Raw genomic sequence first — 18,481 nt, 5'->3', positions numbered from 1 at the left:
AGAAGGAGCTCAAACCTTTGACTGTTAAGAACCCACTGCATTGGTTGCTTCCTGCCTTATTTGTTGCTTCACAGGTGTAAGAGCCACTGTCTGTGCCTTCCAGTTTATTGATTTCCAGAAATGCAGTATTATCATGGAAAGAGTATTTGTGCTTTTCACTTGCTGTTATTTCTTGGCCGTCCTTGTACCACTGGATACTTATAGGATGTGAACCAGACACTATGCACTCCAGGTGGACAAAAGACCCCTTAATGCTGTCCATTTTCTTGAGCTTTTTGGTGAATTTAGGTGGTATAATGAGATCTAGCCAAGACAGAGTAAAAAGACAAAGTATGAAATTCAACCTTGATTGTGGCAGATGTCAGCTCAGGAGAACAGATTTTGTGTGTAAAAACAATGATAAAAGAGAGCCCATACACACCTAGGACATTAATGCTGGCGGAACAGCTACTGCTCCCAACATCATTGTGAACCTCAAAAATGTATTCCCCACTGTCTTTCTTTTCTGTATGAAGCACCTTTAGGACTGAGACAGTGTCTGTAACACTGATCTTATATTTTGGGCCCAACATCAATTCCTTGCCATCTTTGAACCATTTGGCTGTAATGTGTTTCGTTCCCGAAAATTTACACTGCAACGTTGCTGGGTCTCCCTCAGTCACATCTATTGACACGGCCTTGTCCACGATTGTAGCAGGTTCTGTTGTAAACAAGGAGATAGAGCGTTAAGGGCATCTGTAAAAATGGCAAGGGAACTGTCTGAGATCACTGCAAGCCCTCAGGGTAGGACCAACCTTTGACAGTCAGCAAAGCAGAACACCTTTGAATTCCTGCCTCATTTTTAGCCTGACAGAAATATTTCCCATCATGTTTCAGCTCAATAGACCTCACCAGAAGAGTGGCAACATTGTTCACAAAGGTCATTTTGATATTGTTGTCTTCAATCACTTCATCGTTGTCTTTCAGCCAGGACACAGTGATGGGCAAGGAGCCTTTAATAGCAGCCTGAAACACGACTGTGCCCCCTCGAAGGGAACTAATGTTTTCTATCCTCTTCAAGAACTGTGGGGGCTCTGGCAGGAAGAAAGGGACTATGTAAGTATGGATCTGGTGCATGACAGTGTGGCATGGAAACCACACTGGGATAAGAGCATGCTAGTGGCATTCTGCACCTTGCACTAACCTTTCAGTGTGACCTCCGAACTGCAGAGGCAGCTCCCGACATCATTTGTTACTCTACACTGATACTCGCCAACATCAGAAGCATCAAACCTGAAAACGTGGAGGCTAATCAAAGATTTCTCAATGCTTATTCTGTGCTTCTTACTGCTCCGCACAGGTTTATCATCTTTCACCCAAAACACTTCAAAGGGAGGTGTGCCAAGCACCTCGCACTCCAAAACCACATCAGAATCCTTCAAGACTTCCATGGATTGAAACTCCTTGCTAAAATAAGGTGACTCTACGGTGCAAAAGAGAGAGTACAGTTTGTATTAATCATACTTTCAAAGCCTGTAAAACTGCACTGAGTTTAAAGAGACAAACTATGTGGCTGGATGTCACACACACCTTTGACTGTAACAACGCTACTGCAAATATCTTTTCCAGCATCATTTTTGGCCTCGCAAATGTATTCCCCACTGTCTTCGGTCTCAACCTCTGTAACATGGAGTATTGCCAAGTATTTTGCAAAAGACATCCTGTATTTGTCACTCTCTTTTAACTCTCTATCATCCTTGAACCACGTGATTTTAATCTCAGGAGTACCAGTGACTTCACAGGTCAGCTCAGCATATCCACCTTTCTTTACCAGATGGGTTGGCTCTAGCTTCTCCTTGAAGGCAGCAGGTTCTGTGGATTTAAGAAAAGTGTTCAGGACAAAGAAGGCTGGAAAGAGTGCAACTGGGTCAAATCCAGCCGCTGAAAGTTTAAAAGAGAGTAAGAATGCAAACCTTTTACAAACAAGTTTGCACTGCATGTTACTGAACCAGCTACGTTGGAGACTTTGCAGGTGTATTTTCCTGAATCTGTTGGTTTGACCGCGTAAAGCTCCAAGTAACTTGCTAATGCTTCTGTCATAATGTAGCAGGCTCCTCCTGTCACCAGCTCAGTATCACCTTTAAACCATTTCACTGTCAGTGGTGTTGTGCCTTTAAATGTGCCTTTGAAACGTACAGTTGATGCAGGCAGTACATCTTGGGACTCTGGTTCTACAGTGAAGCTGGGTGGCTCTAGATTGCATTGAAAGGAAACAATTGTCAAGAGTAAGACACATGGCCTGTGCTTTGGAGAAGAAAAGTATTATGACATGAAAAGTAAAACTCCAAAAACCATGAAACAAATTGCCAAACCTTTTATAAACAATGTGCTACTGCTGTCTTTGCTACCAGCAGAGTTTGTGGCTCTGCAAATGTAGACGCCAGCGTCACTTGCATCTAGGTGTTTTATTTCCAAAGATGCAGAGCCTTCTGCAAATTGTACTGTGTACTTGGCACTTGAAGTGATCTCAGTGTCCTGCTTAAACCAAGAGACGGTCATTGGAAGAGAGCCTGAAATTTTGCAGTCTAGGCGGCATGAGGTGCTAATGATGCTGTCAATATTCTTCAGTGGTTTGGTAAAGAAGGGAGGGAGAGTGCGATCTGTTGAGAGTGAAAAAATGAAAGAAACCAACACATGAGCAAAACAGGCATGCAGTTCAACTTCTGGCTCTGTTGGGCTGAAGGCAGAGTAGCAGGGCTCATTGCAAAGAGTCAGTACCAACCTAGCACAGTGAAGCTGGTAGTACAAGAGCTGATGCCCACATCGTTGGATATCTCAAAGGTGTACTCGCCACTGTCCTGCATTTCAGTAGCATAAAACTTGAGCTGGGCAACGTTATTTTTAAAGCTGATCCTATATTTTTTGCTGGCAGGTAGTGGCCTTCCATCTTTGAACCATTTGGTTTTTAGCTCTGGAGTGCCTGTGACAGTGTACTCCAAAATGGCTGGTTCCCCTGCTGTTACCTGGATCATTTCAGATTTTTCAATGATTTTGGCAGGTTCTACAACAGAATTAAACAACTGGTGTTAAGGACAAAAGGAAATTGCTCTTCCTCTCAGGTGGGAGACAATGCAGGGATCACAGCACTACTCCACTGACCTTTCACTGCTAGTTCACCAAAGCAGGACTGACTTCCTGCATCATTCTCAGCCACGCAGGTGTATTTGCCACCAGAGCTCAGCTGGACACCGGTAATTTGCAGCGTTGCTAGACCATGTTCAAATGTCACTCTCACTTTGTTATCATCTTGAATAATGTCTTTGCCCTTCATCCATATCACAGAAATAGGCTCTGACCCTTTCACCACAGCCTGTAACGTAACACTGTCTCCAGCCAGAGCTGTCACATTTTCAATTTTCTTAACAAAAGATGGTGGTTCTAGTTCAAAGAAAAGAGACAAGAAGAAATACTCATCTGCTACTACATCATCCCATGAAATCTGCTGCTTAAAGACAGTTTTATGAGACAGCATGTGCAGCACGTGGTGCAATTCAGCTAAAAAGCAGGCAAGGAGAAGAGCTGCATTCCCCAGCTGGGAGCTAATGCATGGCCCTTTAAGCTCAATGTCCTTCAGATTCACAGGCTTGATGCCAGATAAGAGTTAAGATATACACAGAATTTTAAGAGAAAAAGAAGATATTCTCCCTCCCCACCCTCTCTAGCCACCCACAAATCCAAAGAAAAGACATTTTAAGAAATGAGGGGTTCTTGCCAATCCCTTCAATAAGTGGAGTTTTCTCTGTCCCACTGACCTTTCAAGATGTATGTTGCACTGCATATGCACTTCCCAACTTCATTAGCTATCACACACTCGTATTCACCGACATCCGCACTATTAAATGAAGACACCTCCAGAGAAATAACAGCTTTCTGAGAGGTCAACCTGTATTTTTTACTACTGCGAATCTGTTTCTTGTCTTTGTACCAGCTAATCTCAAATGGTCCAGTGCCAGCAACCTCACACTGAAGAACGGTGTTTGTTCCCTTCACTACCTCTGCTGGTTCAAGTGTTCGGATGAAAGACGGAGGCTCTATAAAAGCAGGGAGAAAGAATTAGTCAACCATCCCCACCAAAAAAAACCAACCCCAAAAGGAAGGTTTTTCTCAAGAATGTGACTGGCAGCAGCAAGAAGAACAGACCTTTGACAACTACTTCAGTGGTGCAGCTGTCACTTCCAACCTCATTTACAGCTTCGCATGAGTAGCTCCCACTGTCATCAACTTTCATCTCCAAAATATCTAACACGGCCACAGAATTGACAAAGGACATCCTGTGTGTGTTACTTTCACGGATTTCCTTATTGTTCTTAAACCAAGTAACCTGGATTTCAGGAGAGCCTTTGATTTTGCATTGAAGGCGTGCAGAGTCACCTGGGGTCAGTAAATAAGATGGATCGACTTTCTTCACAAAGGATGGTGGTTCTAAAAATGGGAAGAAAAGGGGAAGAAAAGGGGAAAAGAAAAGAGAAAAAGGAAAGAAGATTGAAATACAAAGCTTTGAAAGGTTGGTTCCTAGTGTAAGAACAAAACATGACTTCAGAAAAGATCAGCATAATCTTTGCTGAGCTGCAGTTCTTGTGGTTTCTCTTGCTTTCTCTGTCCACCTCTTCCCTGCATGCAGGAGCAGTTCTTGGATCTGGCTGGTGAAAGAAAAGTTGAGGCAACACACAGTGTGCTGGAAGGCAGCAGGGGAAATGAGCAAGAGGTGAATAGACCTGATGGCAGGTCTGAGAAGAGTTCCAGTGGGATTTCAACCCAAAGAAATCTTTGGCCTGCAAAAGAAGAAATGGGGAACCCAAGAAGAGCAAAGGTAAGGGGGGTGTAGGACTATCTTACCTCTCACTGTGACGCTGGCAGAAGAGGAGCTGCTTCCTGCCTCATTTGAGGCAGTGCACACATAATGGCCTGAATCCTTGAGTTTAGCCAGAGGAATCTCAAGCGAGGCTATTTTGTCTTCAAAGTAAATCTTATAATCTTTGCCTGGAGGGATTTTGTTTCCATCCTTTGTCCACCCTACTGTTACTTTCCTGTCTTCATCTACCTGACATTCAAGACGTATTTTTTTATTGACTGCTGACTGCACTGACTGCAAAACTTTAATGAAGTGCGGCTTGTCTATAATGACCATTTCAGCCTGGCATATGTCAGCCCCAAACTTGTTGGAAGCTTTGCAAGTGTAAATCCCTCTGTCACTGGTGGTGAGAAGGGAAATTTCTAACACATGTTTATTTTCCACTTTGGAGATCTTGTGGCGGTCCGAAGGTGAAATGGTAGTGCCATCTTTCTGCCAGGCGACGTCGATGACTGGAGTGCCCGAAACAGTACACAGGAACTTGGCACTTTTGCCCACAAAAGTAGTGATAGATTCAGGTCTGGTAAGAAACGTTGGTGGAAGTGCTTCTGCAAAACAAAGGGGTTCAATGTTATCCAGAGGTGAAGACCAGAGCTTATGCTCCTTCTCCACATTTGCCAGGGACAGAGAGCAAGAGGGGACAGTTTGTCACTGGACACTCTTAAGCAAAAGAAGCCAGAAGTGAAGTAGATAAGAGGTGTTAAAGATGATGAATTTTTGCTTTTGTACTTCTTGGGTCTGTATATTGCTCCAGAGCTTGAAGGCATTTTGAATCTCTGGAGCAATGTACAAACTAAAGGAAAATAAACCAAAAGCCAGAACATACTCCTCTAAGACTGACATATTTGGGCACCATTCCCTCAAGATAGACAAGTTTGCATGCATTTCACAGTTTGTGCATCTTTCTTTAGTATCTACTATCTGGCACTTAGCAAAGACCACATAAAGATTCCTCCCACAAAGAGAAAAGTGAGAGTAAAAAAATCATCATACACTAAAAGCCCAAAAGATGGTGTTGGGTTTTTTAAAGAAAAAAAAAGAAAGAAAAAAAGAAAAAAAAAGATAATTGTATAGCTTTCAATAGACAAAAAAGTCTGCAAACTGAAAAAGCTTTAAACCCTCTTTTGTTTAAGAAGATCTATTTCCCCAATCACATAGAGTTCCCCTCTGGCCATGGCACACAAACGTTCAGGTATATGTAGCTGCATAGCCTGCCTCACAAGTATAGCTGCAGGATAAACATAGGGTGCTAGGATAGTTGCACAGTGATTATTACACCAAAGAAATCAGATATAAAAGTGTATGTTTTCTTGTTGTCTAGAAGTTAAATAAACCTTCTTCAAGAATGTATTCACAAAGCAATCCCATTCTGTTGACAACATAGTTCCTCATGCTCTGTCTTTCCCCCTTCTTTCTTCCCTTCTGAAACTTTTCACACTGATTCCCCTTTCTAGGTACAGAAAGCACCTAAAAGCAGCATTCTTAAAAATTATTCCTTCTCTATGCTTGTGCCTGCCAAAATTAGGTATGGATTATGTATAACAATGGCAATCAAGAGCTCTACCATAAACATTTTTAAGTGTAGCACTGAAAGCATTACAATATACCAGATATTTTATGGAGAAGGAGAAGTGCTTGGAAGTCTGTACTTACCAGTCACTGTTAAAAGAGCTGTAGAGCTTACACTGCCATGCTGGTTGGAAGCCTTACAGCTATACTCTCCACAGTCAACAACCTGAGGCCTTGGGATCTCCAGGGTGGAGAGGTAGTTGGAGGTGCGAATGGAGTATTTGTCCCCATCATATATCTCTCGTCCGGCTTTGTACCACTGGAACTTGACATTGGGAGCCGTCTCTACCTCACAGGTAAACTTGGCCACGTGATTTACAGCCACCTCCAGAGATTCGAGCCTTCTCCTCAGGATCGGTGCAACTGAAATCAGAAGCAGAGAGTCACTCAAAGCCCTGCCTGCTGACATTCTGGAAAGTCAGTGAAGTGACTGACTGGAAAAAAAAAAAAAAAAGGTGATTTACTTGCAATCCATATAAAGTGACTGTAAAATAAAAAAAAATATCTGTAAGAAATGAAAGCAGTACAAGGCTCAGTGGACAGAGTGTTACGGTGCATAATGACATCAGAAAACACAGTGGTGATAATGGAAAAACAATGCGCAATAGCGATGCACAAGAACAATGCAATACAAACGTATACCACACTATCCTGGAGCTGTGAGAAATTATGGTGTGAATGAGGAATTGTGCTGAAACTGTGCAACGACTCTAAAGAGTGAGAGAGGGTGCAGCAGTTAGAAAAGTGGGAAGAGCAGGTCCACTTCACAGGCAACAATGGGAGAAGTGGTCGGGATTGAGATACAGCTTGTCCTCACTGTGCTTGTGTGATGAGAACAGGAAGCAACAAAGTTCCTGCCCAGAGACTGGGGTGAGGGAAGTGAGAGACTTTGCAATGTGGTAAAAGGAGACCATAAATCCAGAGAGAAAGGGCCCCTCTGATTAGTGGCATGATGGTGTTATAATATTGTGTCTGTATCCAAAGATACAGACACATAGTAGGGCAGTTTCATTAGTAGAGCAGTGTATTAGGCAGTATTTTATCCTCATAATCCAACCTCTTTTAACAACTGTGAGTTTTGCTGCTGTTGCTCTTTTTCCACCTTGATTCAGTGCCTCACAGGTGTACTCTCCTTGGTGAATCTCCTCGCACACTTTGCTAATTACTAGTGTGTACGTGTCCTGATCTTGCAAACACTTGAATTTGTCGCCTGAAGACACCAGTTTACCCTCAAAGTACCAGTTCACCTCTTTGACATTTGTTATGACAGACACCAGCCTGACACTCTCCCCTTCCTCCACAACAGTGTTGACCAGTTTTCTGTGTATGATAGGATAACTCTCTTTGCCCAGCTCATCCTCCATCTTCCCAGCTCTAGTCTCCAGACCTTCCCTGCCCTCTTCCTCACATATTTCTTCCCTTCTCTCCTTTCTTTTCAGTATTTCTGTGGGTGTCTCAATGGGAACACCTGCAGAGGCTACATCAGCAGTGGCTGCAGCTGCACCCACATCCTTGATTTGACCATGCCCAGTCAGAGTGTTGATTACTTGTGCAGACAAAGGCTGCTCCAGGGGTATTGCTGCCTCCATAGTCCTCTCAGCCTGCTGGGGCTCCAGCTCAGAGGTTTCATCACAGGGTTTTCCTGACAGAAGTGGACTGGAATGGACTGGCAATGCTTTGGATTTTTCATCTGTCAAGAGATGTTTTTCTTCACAAACAAGAGAATAGAAAGCCTCCTTCAAGACTGTTTTCTGGTCAGCTGTGTGAATGCTGACTTCTCCCAAGGAAACTGAGATTTCTATGGGACTGAGTCCTCCGGTGGTCACAACATAGGTACATAGGGTGTGTTTATGTTCCTTGGTGATGTTTAGTGTCTGTACTTCAACGTTTTCTTTATCAGCCAACCATTCTGAAAACAAGAGGTTTTGCTCACTTACCACTGCAGCTTTCAGTGCATTTCTAATTTGAGACTTTATGTCCAAGCTGCAGCTCTTGGGAACCTGAGCAGTGAGCTGGCTCTCTTTGTTGAGGACCTGGCTTGGCTGGAGCTGGTGAGTGTACATTGTTTCGTGGGGTTGTCTCCCTGCCCTTGGAGACTGCCTACGTGGGCTGGCAAGATCAACGACATGTTCCTCTTCCAGGGGCTGGTTTTCTTCTAGCAGCAAGGGGAATCTCACAGCCTGTCCCTCATGGATTCTTGCTGCAAAATCTTCCTCTGCTGCTTCCAGGGAAGAAATGTTCTCCAGTGGGACAGCTTGGCCCCCAGTAAAGGCCAATTCAGAGGGAAATCTGGGTTCAGCTTTCAGCTCACCTTGCATTGCCTGGAAGCCCTCAAGGACCTGGATGTGGTCACCATCTATGGCATGGCTCTCAGTGCTGCTTGATACCCGTAGAAGGGCTTGGGAAGCCTCTGTCTTCAGAGCAGCCATTTGCTCTGCTGCCTTGGGGATGACTTCCTCTTTGGGCAAGAGTATCTGGGCAGCTACAGTCCCAAGGCAGCCCAGCAGTCGTGTCTCCATCACTGCTGCAGGCACCACACCCTGGGGGCCAGCAGGGAGGGTTTGCAGTGGTTCTGCCAGAAGCCTGCTGCTCTCTTGTGTTGTGGCCACCTGGGTGAGCACCTCTTCAACACTCTGTGTGGCCAGGCAGGCCAGTGGCAGGCCAGGCAAGATGTCCTCCCTGGGCAGCACGTGCTCTGCCTGGCTTGTCTGGAGCTGAAGGAAGGGCCAGGGCTCCCTCATGGCCTCAAGGTTGAGCGTTCCTTCCACGGCAGGAAGCTCGCCAGCCTCCTCGTAGGAGAGGAGGCTTTGGTCCTCTGCCACCGCAGAGTGCTGCAAGGCTGGGCTCTGCCTGCACACAGCATGCTCCTCCTCGGGCAGCACAAGGAGCTCAGCAGAGCATGTGGCCTCACCCAGGGTGCTCACTGCCCTGCACGTGTAGAGCCCAGCGTCCTCCTCCATGCACTCCCGCACTGTCAGGGAGCCTGAGCCATCAGCGTGGTGAGCAACAGAATGACGTGCATCGGAGAAGATCTGATCACTCCCCTTGAACCACTGCACATCAGGGCATGGGACCCCAGCCACGGTGTACTCAAAGACTGCTGTGAAGCCCAGCGCACACCGCACGCTGTCCGGCTCCCTGGCAAAGCAAGGGAGCCCTGGTATCCGCTGCCGCACGTGGAGGTGGGCACTGCAAGTGGTCTTACCGTGTACATTGCTGGCCACGCAGGTGTAGTCACCCTCATCCTGCACACCTGCATACGGGAGGATGAGGCTGTGGTCATTGCCAGCAAACACTAACTTACAGTCCATGGATGGAGTTAGCTTCATACTGTTGAAAAACCATTGGATTTTGGGTGCGGGGCTGCCAGTAACAGTAACAGAGAGCCTAGCTACATCTCCCTGACAGACTTCAACATCTGAGACCTCTTTGAGGAAAATGGGGGCTTTGCCCCCCTCCTCCATTTTCATCGTTTCTTTGCTGGAATAAACTGGTTTTTCAGGCTCAAATTCAAGTGTTTTCTCTCTATCAGGCAACTGAAGGCCGCTGCTGTAGCCTTTGCTTCTTCCTTCCTCAGAAGACACAATAAGAGAGCTAGCAATGTCTGTATGGAAAAAAAATTGTTTAGTTTTACTAGAATGCTTAAGAGAGCAATTGAAAATAGCAATAAACAGTGTTAGTGCAACTATTTTTTTATATCTGGAGGCTTTCTCAATACTGTACAGCAGTTAGCAATGAACATGAGGTCCTCTTGCTGTCAAATACACACCTGCCAAAACCAGCAAGACATGCTGTGCTGTCAGGTTACTTATGAACTTCCCATCTGGATCAACATGTGTGTTTCTTTAAACCTGACATCACAGTATGGGTTAGGCATACCCCCAGGGTGTACAGTGCAAGTAACAGTCAAGCAACATTGGTGCATTTCACAAATAGAATTAAAGTGGTATGTACCGTACACATCTGTATGTACACCTATACAAACAAATACAGCAGAGCAGTGCTAAGACCCTGGTTTAATTCAAAACACCAAGAAAAAAACAGAATGCCGAAATTAGGATTGGAAAAAATAACACAAACTTTTCAGTCCACCAACCTTCCTTTGGGTGCAGTTAGTTCATCTCTTTCAACTCTATCTTTTGTCTAACTCACTAAGATATTACCTCTCCTTTACCAGATTTGTCCTGGTTTTGCCTTTAGAGCCTTATGCTTACAACACCATTATTACAAAAATCATGAGTTTGCACCCTTGATTTAATATCACTGATTTAAATCTCTGCTTTTAAACTCATCCCTGTCACAATGTTGCATATTAAAACTCCCACCATATCAGAGAAAAAGAGGACAAAGCACTTTAAGGTTTTTCTTTTTCTTGCCTTTGTGAATTAGGCATTTATGTGTCTGACCACTTTGTTCTAACGGTGGTTTAAAAATGAGAGGAAGCAGACGTCAAGAAGATGCCATTCTCTGCAGACACTTGACACTAGAAACGTCAGTGAAATCTGAGACTTCCAGGAACGGAACAAGCCATCCACAAAAAGCACGGCGCAAAGAAAACCTTTGGAAATCAAATCCTGTTGTCCTCATTGAGTCAAGTTTGCTCAGTTAAGGCCCACAGTATTTGATGCTGGAAAGATATGAGAGTTGTTAAAAAAGAATAAAAGAAGTGTGAGTGGATAAATGTCTCCAGGCACTTTAATGGTGAACCTTGATAAGTTTCTCAATGGCAGTGTCTTAAATTCCCAAACTTATTGTGAGATGATAATTTTTGCTGCACTCCGATAACAACTCTAAAGAACATAATGTGCCATACCCAATTCTTTCTCCTTGGTTTTAGCGATTATTAATCTTGCCACAAATACCATAATATACATGACATAGCACAGTGCACGGAGTGATTGACTGTGGAGAAGAGATGCTTAGGTTAAAAAAAATTACACCAGTCCTTCAGTATTAACTGCCAACCTTGTTAAAACATTAGGGCAGTTTCCCCAGAAAGAGAATGCGCTAGTGAATTTCAGAATGGGTGGCAGAATTGGGTCCATAATAAAGTACAAAAATTGCAGAATAGAACCTATGCTAACACACATGATAATGCTTTATATACAGGAGTGTGGCAAAAATTAATGCACTTTTATGTGTTCCTGGATATTTATGACAGAAAAACTATATAGATACTTTTTTCATATTTTAGCTATGCTTGTGAAATGAATAAAGTACAAGAAGCGACGGACTTAAATAATTTACATATTTATTTCAGAAATTAACCATACATGTTAACATTCAATATACATTGATGACAAACATAATTCATCCTTTTTTTAAGATACTTGGTTTGTAGAAATGAAGACGACATTAAACCTGACAATAAAATGGTGAGTTTTGTAATTCCTATGAAAGCACAAACTTTTGAAGACAGATGGCCAGTCATGGCTCTAAGCTATACCAGTTGCTCCAGAGTAAGTTTATTCAAAACTAGAGTTACTCCAGATTTGTATTGTTGTAGCTTAGGTTAGACTTTGTCTCTCCATAAGCACGTGATAGTTCTCCTGGCTAATGTATGAAACTTAAACCAAAGACATTTAAACTTACATAAACCACAAACACTACTACACGGGTAGAGATAAAGATGCTTGGCCATATATTTCAGATGTGAACATGAACTTGGACCTGTTTGGCTTATGGCTTCAAAACCAAGTTATGGGCCTGTTTCTACTAAAAATTTCAGTGCAAATTAAACACACCTCATAATTGCTCAGGACCTAACCAAAGGTCCTCTGACCTCTTTGGTTTTGGACCTAAAAGACCCCTCATGTCACAGCTGATGTATAACATCAGACAATTCATGTCAACTTCCCTAGCAACAGTCTGCTGCCTAATGAATCAGCTAGTGTTACACATCTACACAAGTAATGGATTAAGGATGCATCATGAAGTAATTCTTTCCCAGCACAACGTTGGGTCAGACACTTATGCTTCTCTTTCCTACCACCATTACCTATGAGAAAACACAATTATCTCTGCCTTTTAACAGTGTACAAATATTAAATATTTATCATAGGGTCATGACTGGGAAGGAACTTAAGTCATTGGTATTAGCCTAACCACTTCATGTACTGGGTCACTAGAACTTGCCACTCCTGACTTTAAGTTTACATCAGGCAACACAATTGGGCAAAGTGAATCTTTTGATCAAAAATTACTATCCCAGGTGAGTGATGGGATAGTCTTAAAAGATTATTGAGTTTTTGAGGCATGCTGACCTCAGTGTGAGGACACATCAAACTCAGAAATAAGAACATGCATGAACATAACTGGATGTACTATAGGAATAGTTCTTTTATGCTTAAAATCACCATGCTCCTTAAAGCAGTTTGCAAGGCAATGGACAGCAATTTGTAAATAACTGGAAGAACCTCATGAACAAGTAATCAAAGTAAAAATAATTTTTGCTTAGGGTTGTTGAGCTCAAGGTTTCACCTTGACATATAGGTAACTGGAAACCTGGCACATGCACTAGAGAGTTATTTAACTTCTGATAAACATTAATTAATAACTTTCATACTTTTAACATATTTTCTTAATCAATTTATCATTGTTTATGTATGATTGATTTAGTTCAGATTTAATTATGTCAGCTATTGCTGATTCCTCCTCATAAATATTAGCATTATTTTAAATACAAAAATATATACTCGCATTGAGAACATTAATGTAAAAATCTCTTCTACTGAGAAAATTCCACAGATAACAATTGAACATATTCTACTTATTTCTGGTCATCTTGACACATAGCACACTTAACTGTTACTAACTAAAAAAAAAGAAAAAAGGAATATGTAGAGGTTTAGTTCTATCGTGAAACAAGAATACTGCATAAAAATCTCTCACTTTTTTACTACTATGCATTTTTTATGAATGACACTAGAATATGGGGACAACCAAAATTATTTTAATGAATTTACAGTTACATCATTGTTTTATTATGCTCCCTCTCCTTTTCCTTTAACTTCTAAAGATAGAGTACAAAATATGTTTTCATGTTTATTACTTGGTAATAGAGAAAAAAATCCTGTCCAGTCTCTACTAACGCAAAACTTCCATTCTCTTCCCATTGTGTTGCTTTTTTTTGCAACAGTGTAATTCCATTGACTTAAAAAAAAAAGTCATTTAATTCCATGAGTCAGTAGAATGAGGCCCATGGATGTAAGAATTTTGCAGTGATAGAAACTGTAAACACAGGATTTAAATCAGTGAGACTCACATGTTCGGAGACAAAATTGTCAGAAGGGGGAATACCAATTCAAGGAGTTCTTTCACAGAACTATATCCAAACTAAACAGCAAGCGTAAGTTAGTATTCCATACCTTTAGGTTACAAGAAAAAGATGGTTTCTACATTTTCAGGTGATTTCTAGCCTACATAAACCAATAACGATTGCACTGTTACAGACACACAGGAATACGTACACTATACGAAAAAATTAGTCCTACATAAATGAGTGTCAATTAAAATATCTTTACAAGAATGAGTAAGGAGCTTGGAAGGAGCCTGAAATATACGTCGGTGCAGAAAGTGTGCACAAAATCTATGCACAGATTAAATCTCACTTAAATTCCCCAATGAAGGCAAGTTTAAGTGAGACACAAATATGCCCACATAGAGTGGTTTTCATCCCTAAAGAGATGAAAAACAATGCCCCTAAAATGAGTGCTGCATTTTTACCTGCAGTGAATGACAGCATAAAAACATTTAGTATTTCAAAAGAGATTCTGAAATAAATTATGGAAATTTAGTGTAATGTTAACACAGCACTAGTCTCAGCAGTTCCTGCCCTGTTAGTAGCTATACATTTGTACTGCCCACTGTCACTTTGCATTAAGTTTTCAATAGTAAGACTGTGACAGCCCCCCTGCTCTTCCTGCACACAGTACCTGTCCCCTTCCAACAACACCCCATCCTTGTACCAGCGGACACTTGGGTGGGGGGAACCAGTCACGAGACACTGGAAGTATGCTGAGGCACCTACAAATGTACTGCAGTCAGAAATGAGCCTTAGAAATTCGGGAGGGGCTTCTGTGACCTGGAACTCAAAGCTGCAGCTCTCCGAGTCCTCTGCCCTAAATTCAACCTGTTCCTTTTGGGACGGCTCTGCAAACACGTCAAAACTAATGTTGACATGCTTCTCCCCTTCCACTTCCCGCTCTTGTTGAGTTGCCGCAAGCAATTGGATTGCTTTCTCTGGGTCGTCTATATGAGGCTTGAACTCAAACTCCAGCTCTATTTCTGACTGGTCACCTGGGCTCACAGTCTCACTCAAAAGCAAGTCACACTTCTGGGGCCTGCGTGGTTCACTGCCCGTAACTGTCTCACTGCTTCCCTTAGCACTTGCTCCCTGCTGAGCCATGACTACGAGGGAGCCTTTGCACATTGCTTCTCCCAGCCTGTTCATTGCCCGACAGTGATACCATCCACCATCAGAAGGACCTACATTTTGGACCTTCAGACTGTGAAGTCCCTCCTTCTGACTCACAACATACTTCCCTGTGGCAGGTGTCACACAGGTGTCACCTCTGAACCACTGCACTACTGGGACAGGAGTACCTGTTACCACACACTCAAACACTGCCTCCAAGCCTTCTGTCACCTCAACATCTGCAAAGGGTACGGCAAAGCGGGGAGGCATTTCAGTTACTTGGAAATCAATTTTTACATCCTCATTTTCCCCTGCAGCCAAGCCTGCAGCTTGCTCCAAAAAAGCAAGTGGAAAGACATCCAGGGAGACCACCATGCTCTTCTTATCTGGGCTAAACTCAGGACTGGTTATGATTTTGACCTGCTTCTCAAACTCCTTCACCTCATTTTCATCCAGCTCCACTTCCAGGAGGATTTCCTGTGGTGAAGGTGACCTTGAAGATGTGTTTTGCTCCAGGTCAAAGTGTATAACATGCTGGTGGGTGACAGGGGGTGGCAGTGCTAGTGACTGCTCATCTTCAGACACAACTTCCACCTGTGCAATACTTTTAGCTTCCCCAACAATGTTCACTGCATGGCACAGATACTGTCCTCCATCGGCTTTCTGGGCATTAGTGATCTCCAGCACACATTTGTTCCCATCATTCTCTATCCGCACTCTCTCATCCAGCTCCACAAGAGATTTATTATGATACCACTTCACCCCTGGCTTGGGTACACCCACCACCTCGGCCACAAAGCTCAGTGTGCTTCCCTCATACAGCCTCCTCCTGCTCAATGCCTTGAGGAATGCAGGTGGCATCTGCCTGCCTGATGGCTCCAGGGCTTCACAGGGGGTCCTAAACACCTCAGCCTGTGGCTGGTCTGGAGGCTTCTGCCTTCCCTCATAGAGGGGGAGCATGGTCAGGGCATCCATATACTCCCCTGTGGGTGTCCGGTAGCGCTCTGGTGGCGTGCTGTCCCCTGATGCAGACCAGGGTCCCTCAAAGGGTGTGAAGAAGCGCTCCGAGGGTGTGTTACATTTTGAACCCTCAGAGGGCGTGGAGTAGTGCTCAGGCGGTGTGCTGTACACTGAGCCTTCAGACGGTGTGGAGTAGCGCTCGGGTGGCGTGCTGTATCCTGAGCCTTCGGACGGTGTGGAGTAGCGCTCGGGTGGCGTGCTGTATCCTGAGCCCTCGGACGGTGTGGAGTAGCGCTCGGGTGTGCTAAGCGGTGTGTGGTAGGATGCTGATGAAGCAGTTTCAAAGATCTCCACTGAGGAGGGAGGTGTGTAGAAGCGGTCTGAATCAGGTGACTCCTCTCCACTCCCGCACTCCAGCTCTATAGATATTTCTGACTCAGGAGAGAAGGGCCGGGTGAGTTCCTGCTGGTTGTTGTAATAGTCATAAACCATGCTGAAGGTAACCTCTTCCACTTCCAGTGAAGTGATGGTCTCTTGCTGCTCCTTCTGAACTGTCCCTTTGAGATCTGGAGTTTCCTGCATCCCAGTTGACCTTAAATACTCGGCCAGGGACAAATCAGGCTCCAGCTCTGAGGCTTGAACAGCACTGGGCTCTGGACCTGCAGAAATATCCTCCCGTACTCCTTCTCCATCCAGGCTATTCTCAGAGGCTTCCTCAGTGGGAGTCCTCTTCTTGGCCCAAGACTCCTTCCTTTGCTCCTTCCGTGCCACAGGATCATCCATTATTAAACCAAGTAAGCGTTGCCCGAAAGAGAAGCCCTTGGCTGTGTTTGGTTCCTGTTCAGTGTCCCTGAGCATCTTCTCAGGGGAATCTGTGCTATCTATCTCACAGGTGGAGGTGCTCATTCCTGTCTCAAAGACCTTTCCTATTCCAGAACCTTCTTCCTTCTCAGCCTGATGCCCAGCCTGGGGTTTCTTTTCACATGCAGCTTTTTTCAAGTCGATGATGAAGCTGTCGCTCCAGGAGTCTGTGGTCTCCAGTTCTTTTCCACTCTCCCACACATGTGTTTCCTGCACTCCTCTTTGGAAATCTTCTGTGGACTCCACTAGAAAACTATGAGTTTGTCCCTCAAGTGAATCTTCCCCACAGACACTCACCTCTGACTCATGAATTTCTTCAGAAGATCCCTCTTCAGCAGCTGTCATGACACTGCCAAGGGCCCCATTAGGGATTTGCAAATCAGCCCTTCTGATTTCTCTTGGCTGTGCCTCTTCCTGGGTACTGACCTCCTCCTGCTTCATCCTGTAGGTCTGACGCAGCTCCTCACTCAGAGACATCTCTTCCATAAGCACATTATGTTGGTGCACAGGGGAGCTGAGCCCAGTCACTCCTACCTCCATACTCTCAAGAGCTGTGGGGGTTTTTGCCTGTTCTGTGTCCACAGTCTCTGCAGCTGGGAAAGGCTCCACAAGCTTCTTCAGATCAAATGTGACATTGGTCTCATCAGCCTCAGATGGCAACAGCTGCTCTTTGAAATGCACTTCTTCTAACTGAACCTCAACTTCTCCAGTGAAATCCTGACCCAAGTTTTCCATGCCAGGAGGAGTGAGGATGAGATCCAAAGAAGAGTTGCCTGCATCAGACTCCATTTCTTGCAGCATTTGTCCATCATTGTGCATTTCCCAGCGTGCGCCATCCCCAGCATCAATCATTTCTTCTTTACAAAGATGATCCTCAACCTTGATATCCTGTTCAATATCAACTGATTTTTCTTCCTCCTTGGCCTGTTCCTGCTGCTGGTTTTCTGTACAGAGGTCATAAAAGGCAAACTGCTCCTTTGTGGGTGTGCTTGCAATGTTGTCCTGCAGGTGGGGCACACTTGGCTCTTCTACAAGAGGCACATCAGGAGATGTCGCCTCCCAGGCAGGGGCATCACTCTCCTCCATGTAAACATCACTCCCTTCTTGCACCACAGGTGAAATAGGAATGAAAAATTGTGCATCCTCACACTCCTTTGCCAGAGCAGACTGCTCAGATGCATGTGTTTGCCCTTTGACTTCCGTAAATGGTGACTTCAACATGTCCCAGGACACAGTATCTGTATGTGGTGCCACCTTGTCTCCTTCAGCCTCTAGCTCCTCTGAAAAGTGACCTGAGTCCTTGGCCACCAGTTCATGCTCTTCCCTGTATATGCTGGGGTGCAGTTCAGTGGCATCAATTCCAAAGCTGTGTTCCTCGGAGACAGTTTTTCCCCTGTGCTGCCTCATCTCAGAAATACTATCTGTATCCCACACACTTTCTTCTGTATAACCCGTTTCTTGTCTTGCATAAACCCCCATGATATCCAGCAGCATCATTTCCTCTGTCTTGCTTTCCCTGAAGTGAGGAGTTTCCTCATACTCCTCTTCCAACTGCCTACCAGGAGACGGAGACAGCCTCAGGGACAAGGGTAGGTGGGATTCCTCCTCCTTGGAGCATGTGATCTGCTCCTCGTCACCCTTCCCAAGTGTGCTGAGGCCTTGAAGGTGCAGAACATGGTCCATGGCAGGCAGTTCCTCAGTGCCTCCATCCTTGCTATACAACCTAGCTGCACGGGGCTGCACTGTCAGCTCAGAGGCAGTCTGTGCTGTTCCAGCCACATTCT

The 18,481-nt window shown here is 44.3% G+C and overlaps 1 protein-coding gene across 1 annotated transcript in view; it reads right to left on the bottom strand.

The window, feature by feature from the left end:
• TTN (titin) overlaps positions 1–18,481 on the bottom strand; it is a 242,040-nt gene that overhangs the window by 181,076 nt on the left and 42,483 nt on the right. Inside the window, 14 exon segments of the mRNA XM_010569298.1 lie at positions 16–303; positions 422–700; positions 795–1,073; positions 1,184–1,462; positions 1,570–1,851; positions 1,953–2,231; positions 2,352–2,639; positions 2,762–3,040; positions 3,139–3,417; positions 3,792–4,070; positions 4,180–4,461; positions 4,876–5,439; positions 6,545–6,823; positions 7,518–10,064. Of these exon segments, the coding sequence (XP_010567600.1) occupies positions 16–303; positions 422–700; positions 795–1,073; positions 1,184–1,462; positions 1,570–1,851; positions 1,953–2,231; positions 2,352–2,639; positions 2,762–3,040; positions 3,139–3,417; positions 3,792–4,070; positions 4,180–4,461; positions 4,876–5,439; positions 6,545–6,823; positions 7,518–10,064 (6,483 nt within the window).

Source organism: Haliaeetus leucocephalus, unplaced genomic scaffold (genome assembly GCF_000737465.1).
Source record: "Haliaeetus leucocephalus isolate CR32 unplaced genomic scaffold, Haliaeetus_leucocephalus-4.0 Scaffold1, whole genome shotgun sequence".
In the NCBI taxonomy this organism is placed as follows: Eukaryota; Metazoa; Chordata; class Aves; order Accipitriformes; family Accipitridae; genus Haliaeetus; species Haliaeetus leucocephalus.
This window is presented reverse-complemented; position numbering and strand designations above follow the sequence as displayed.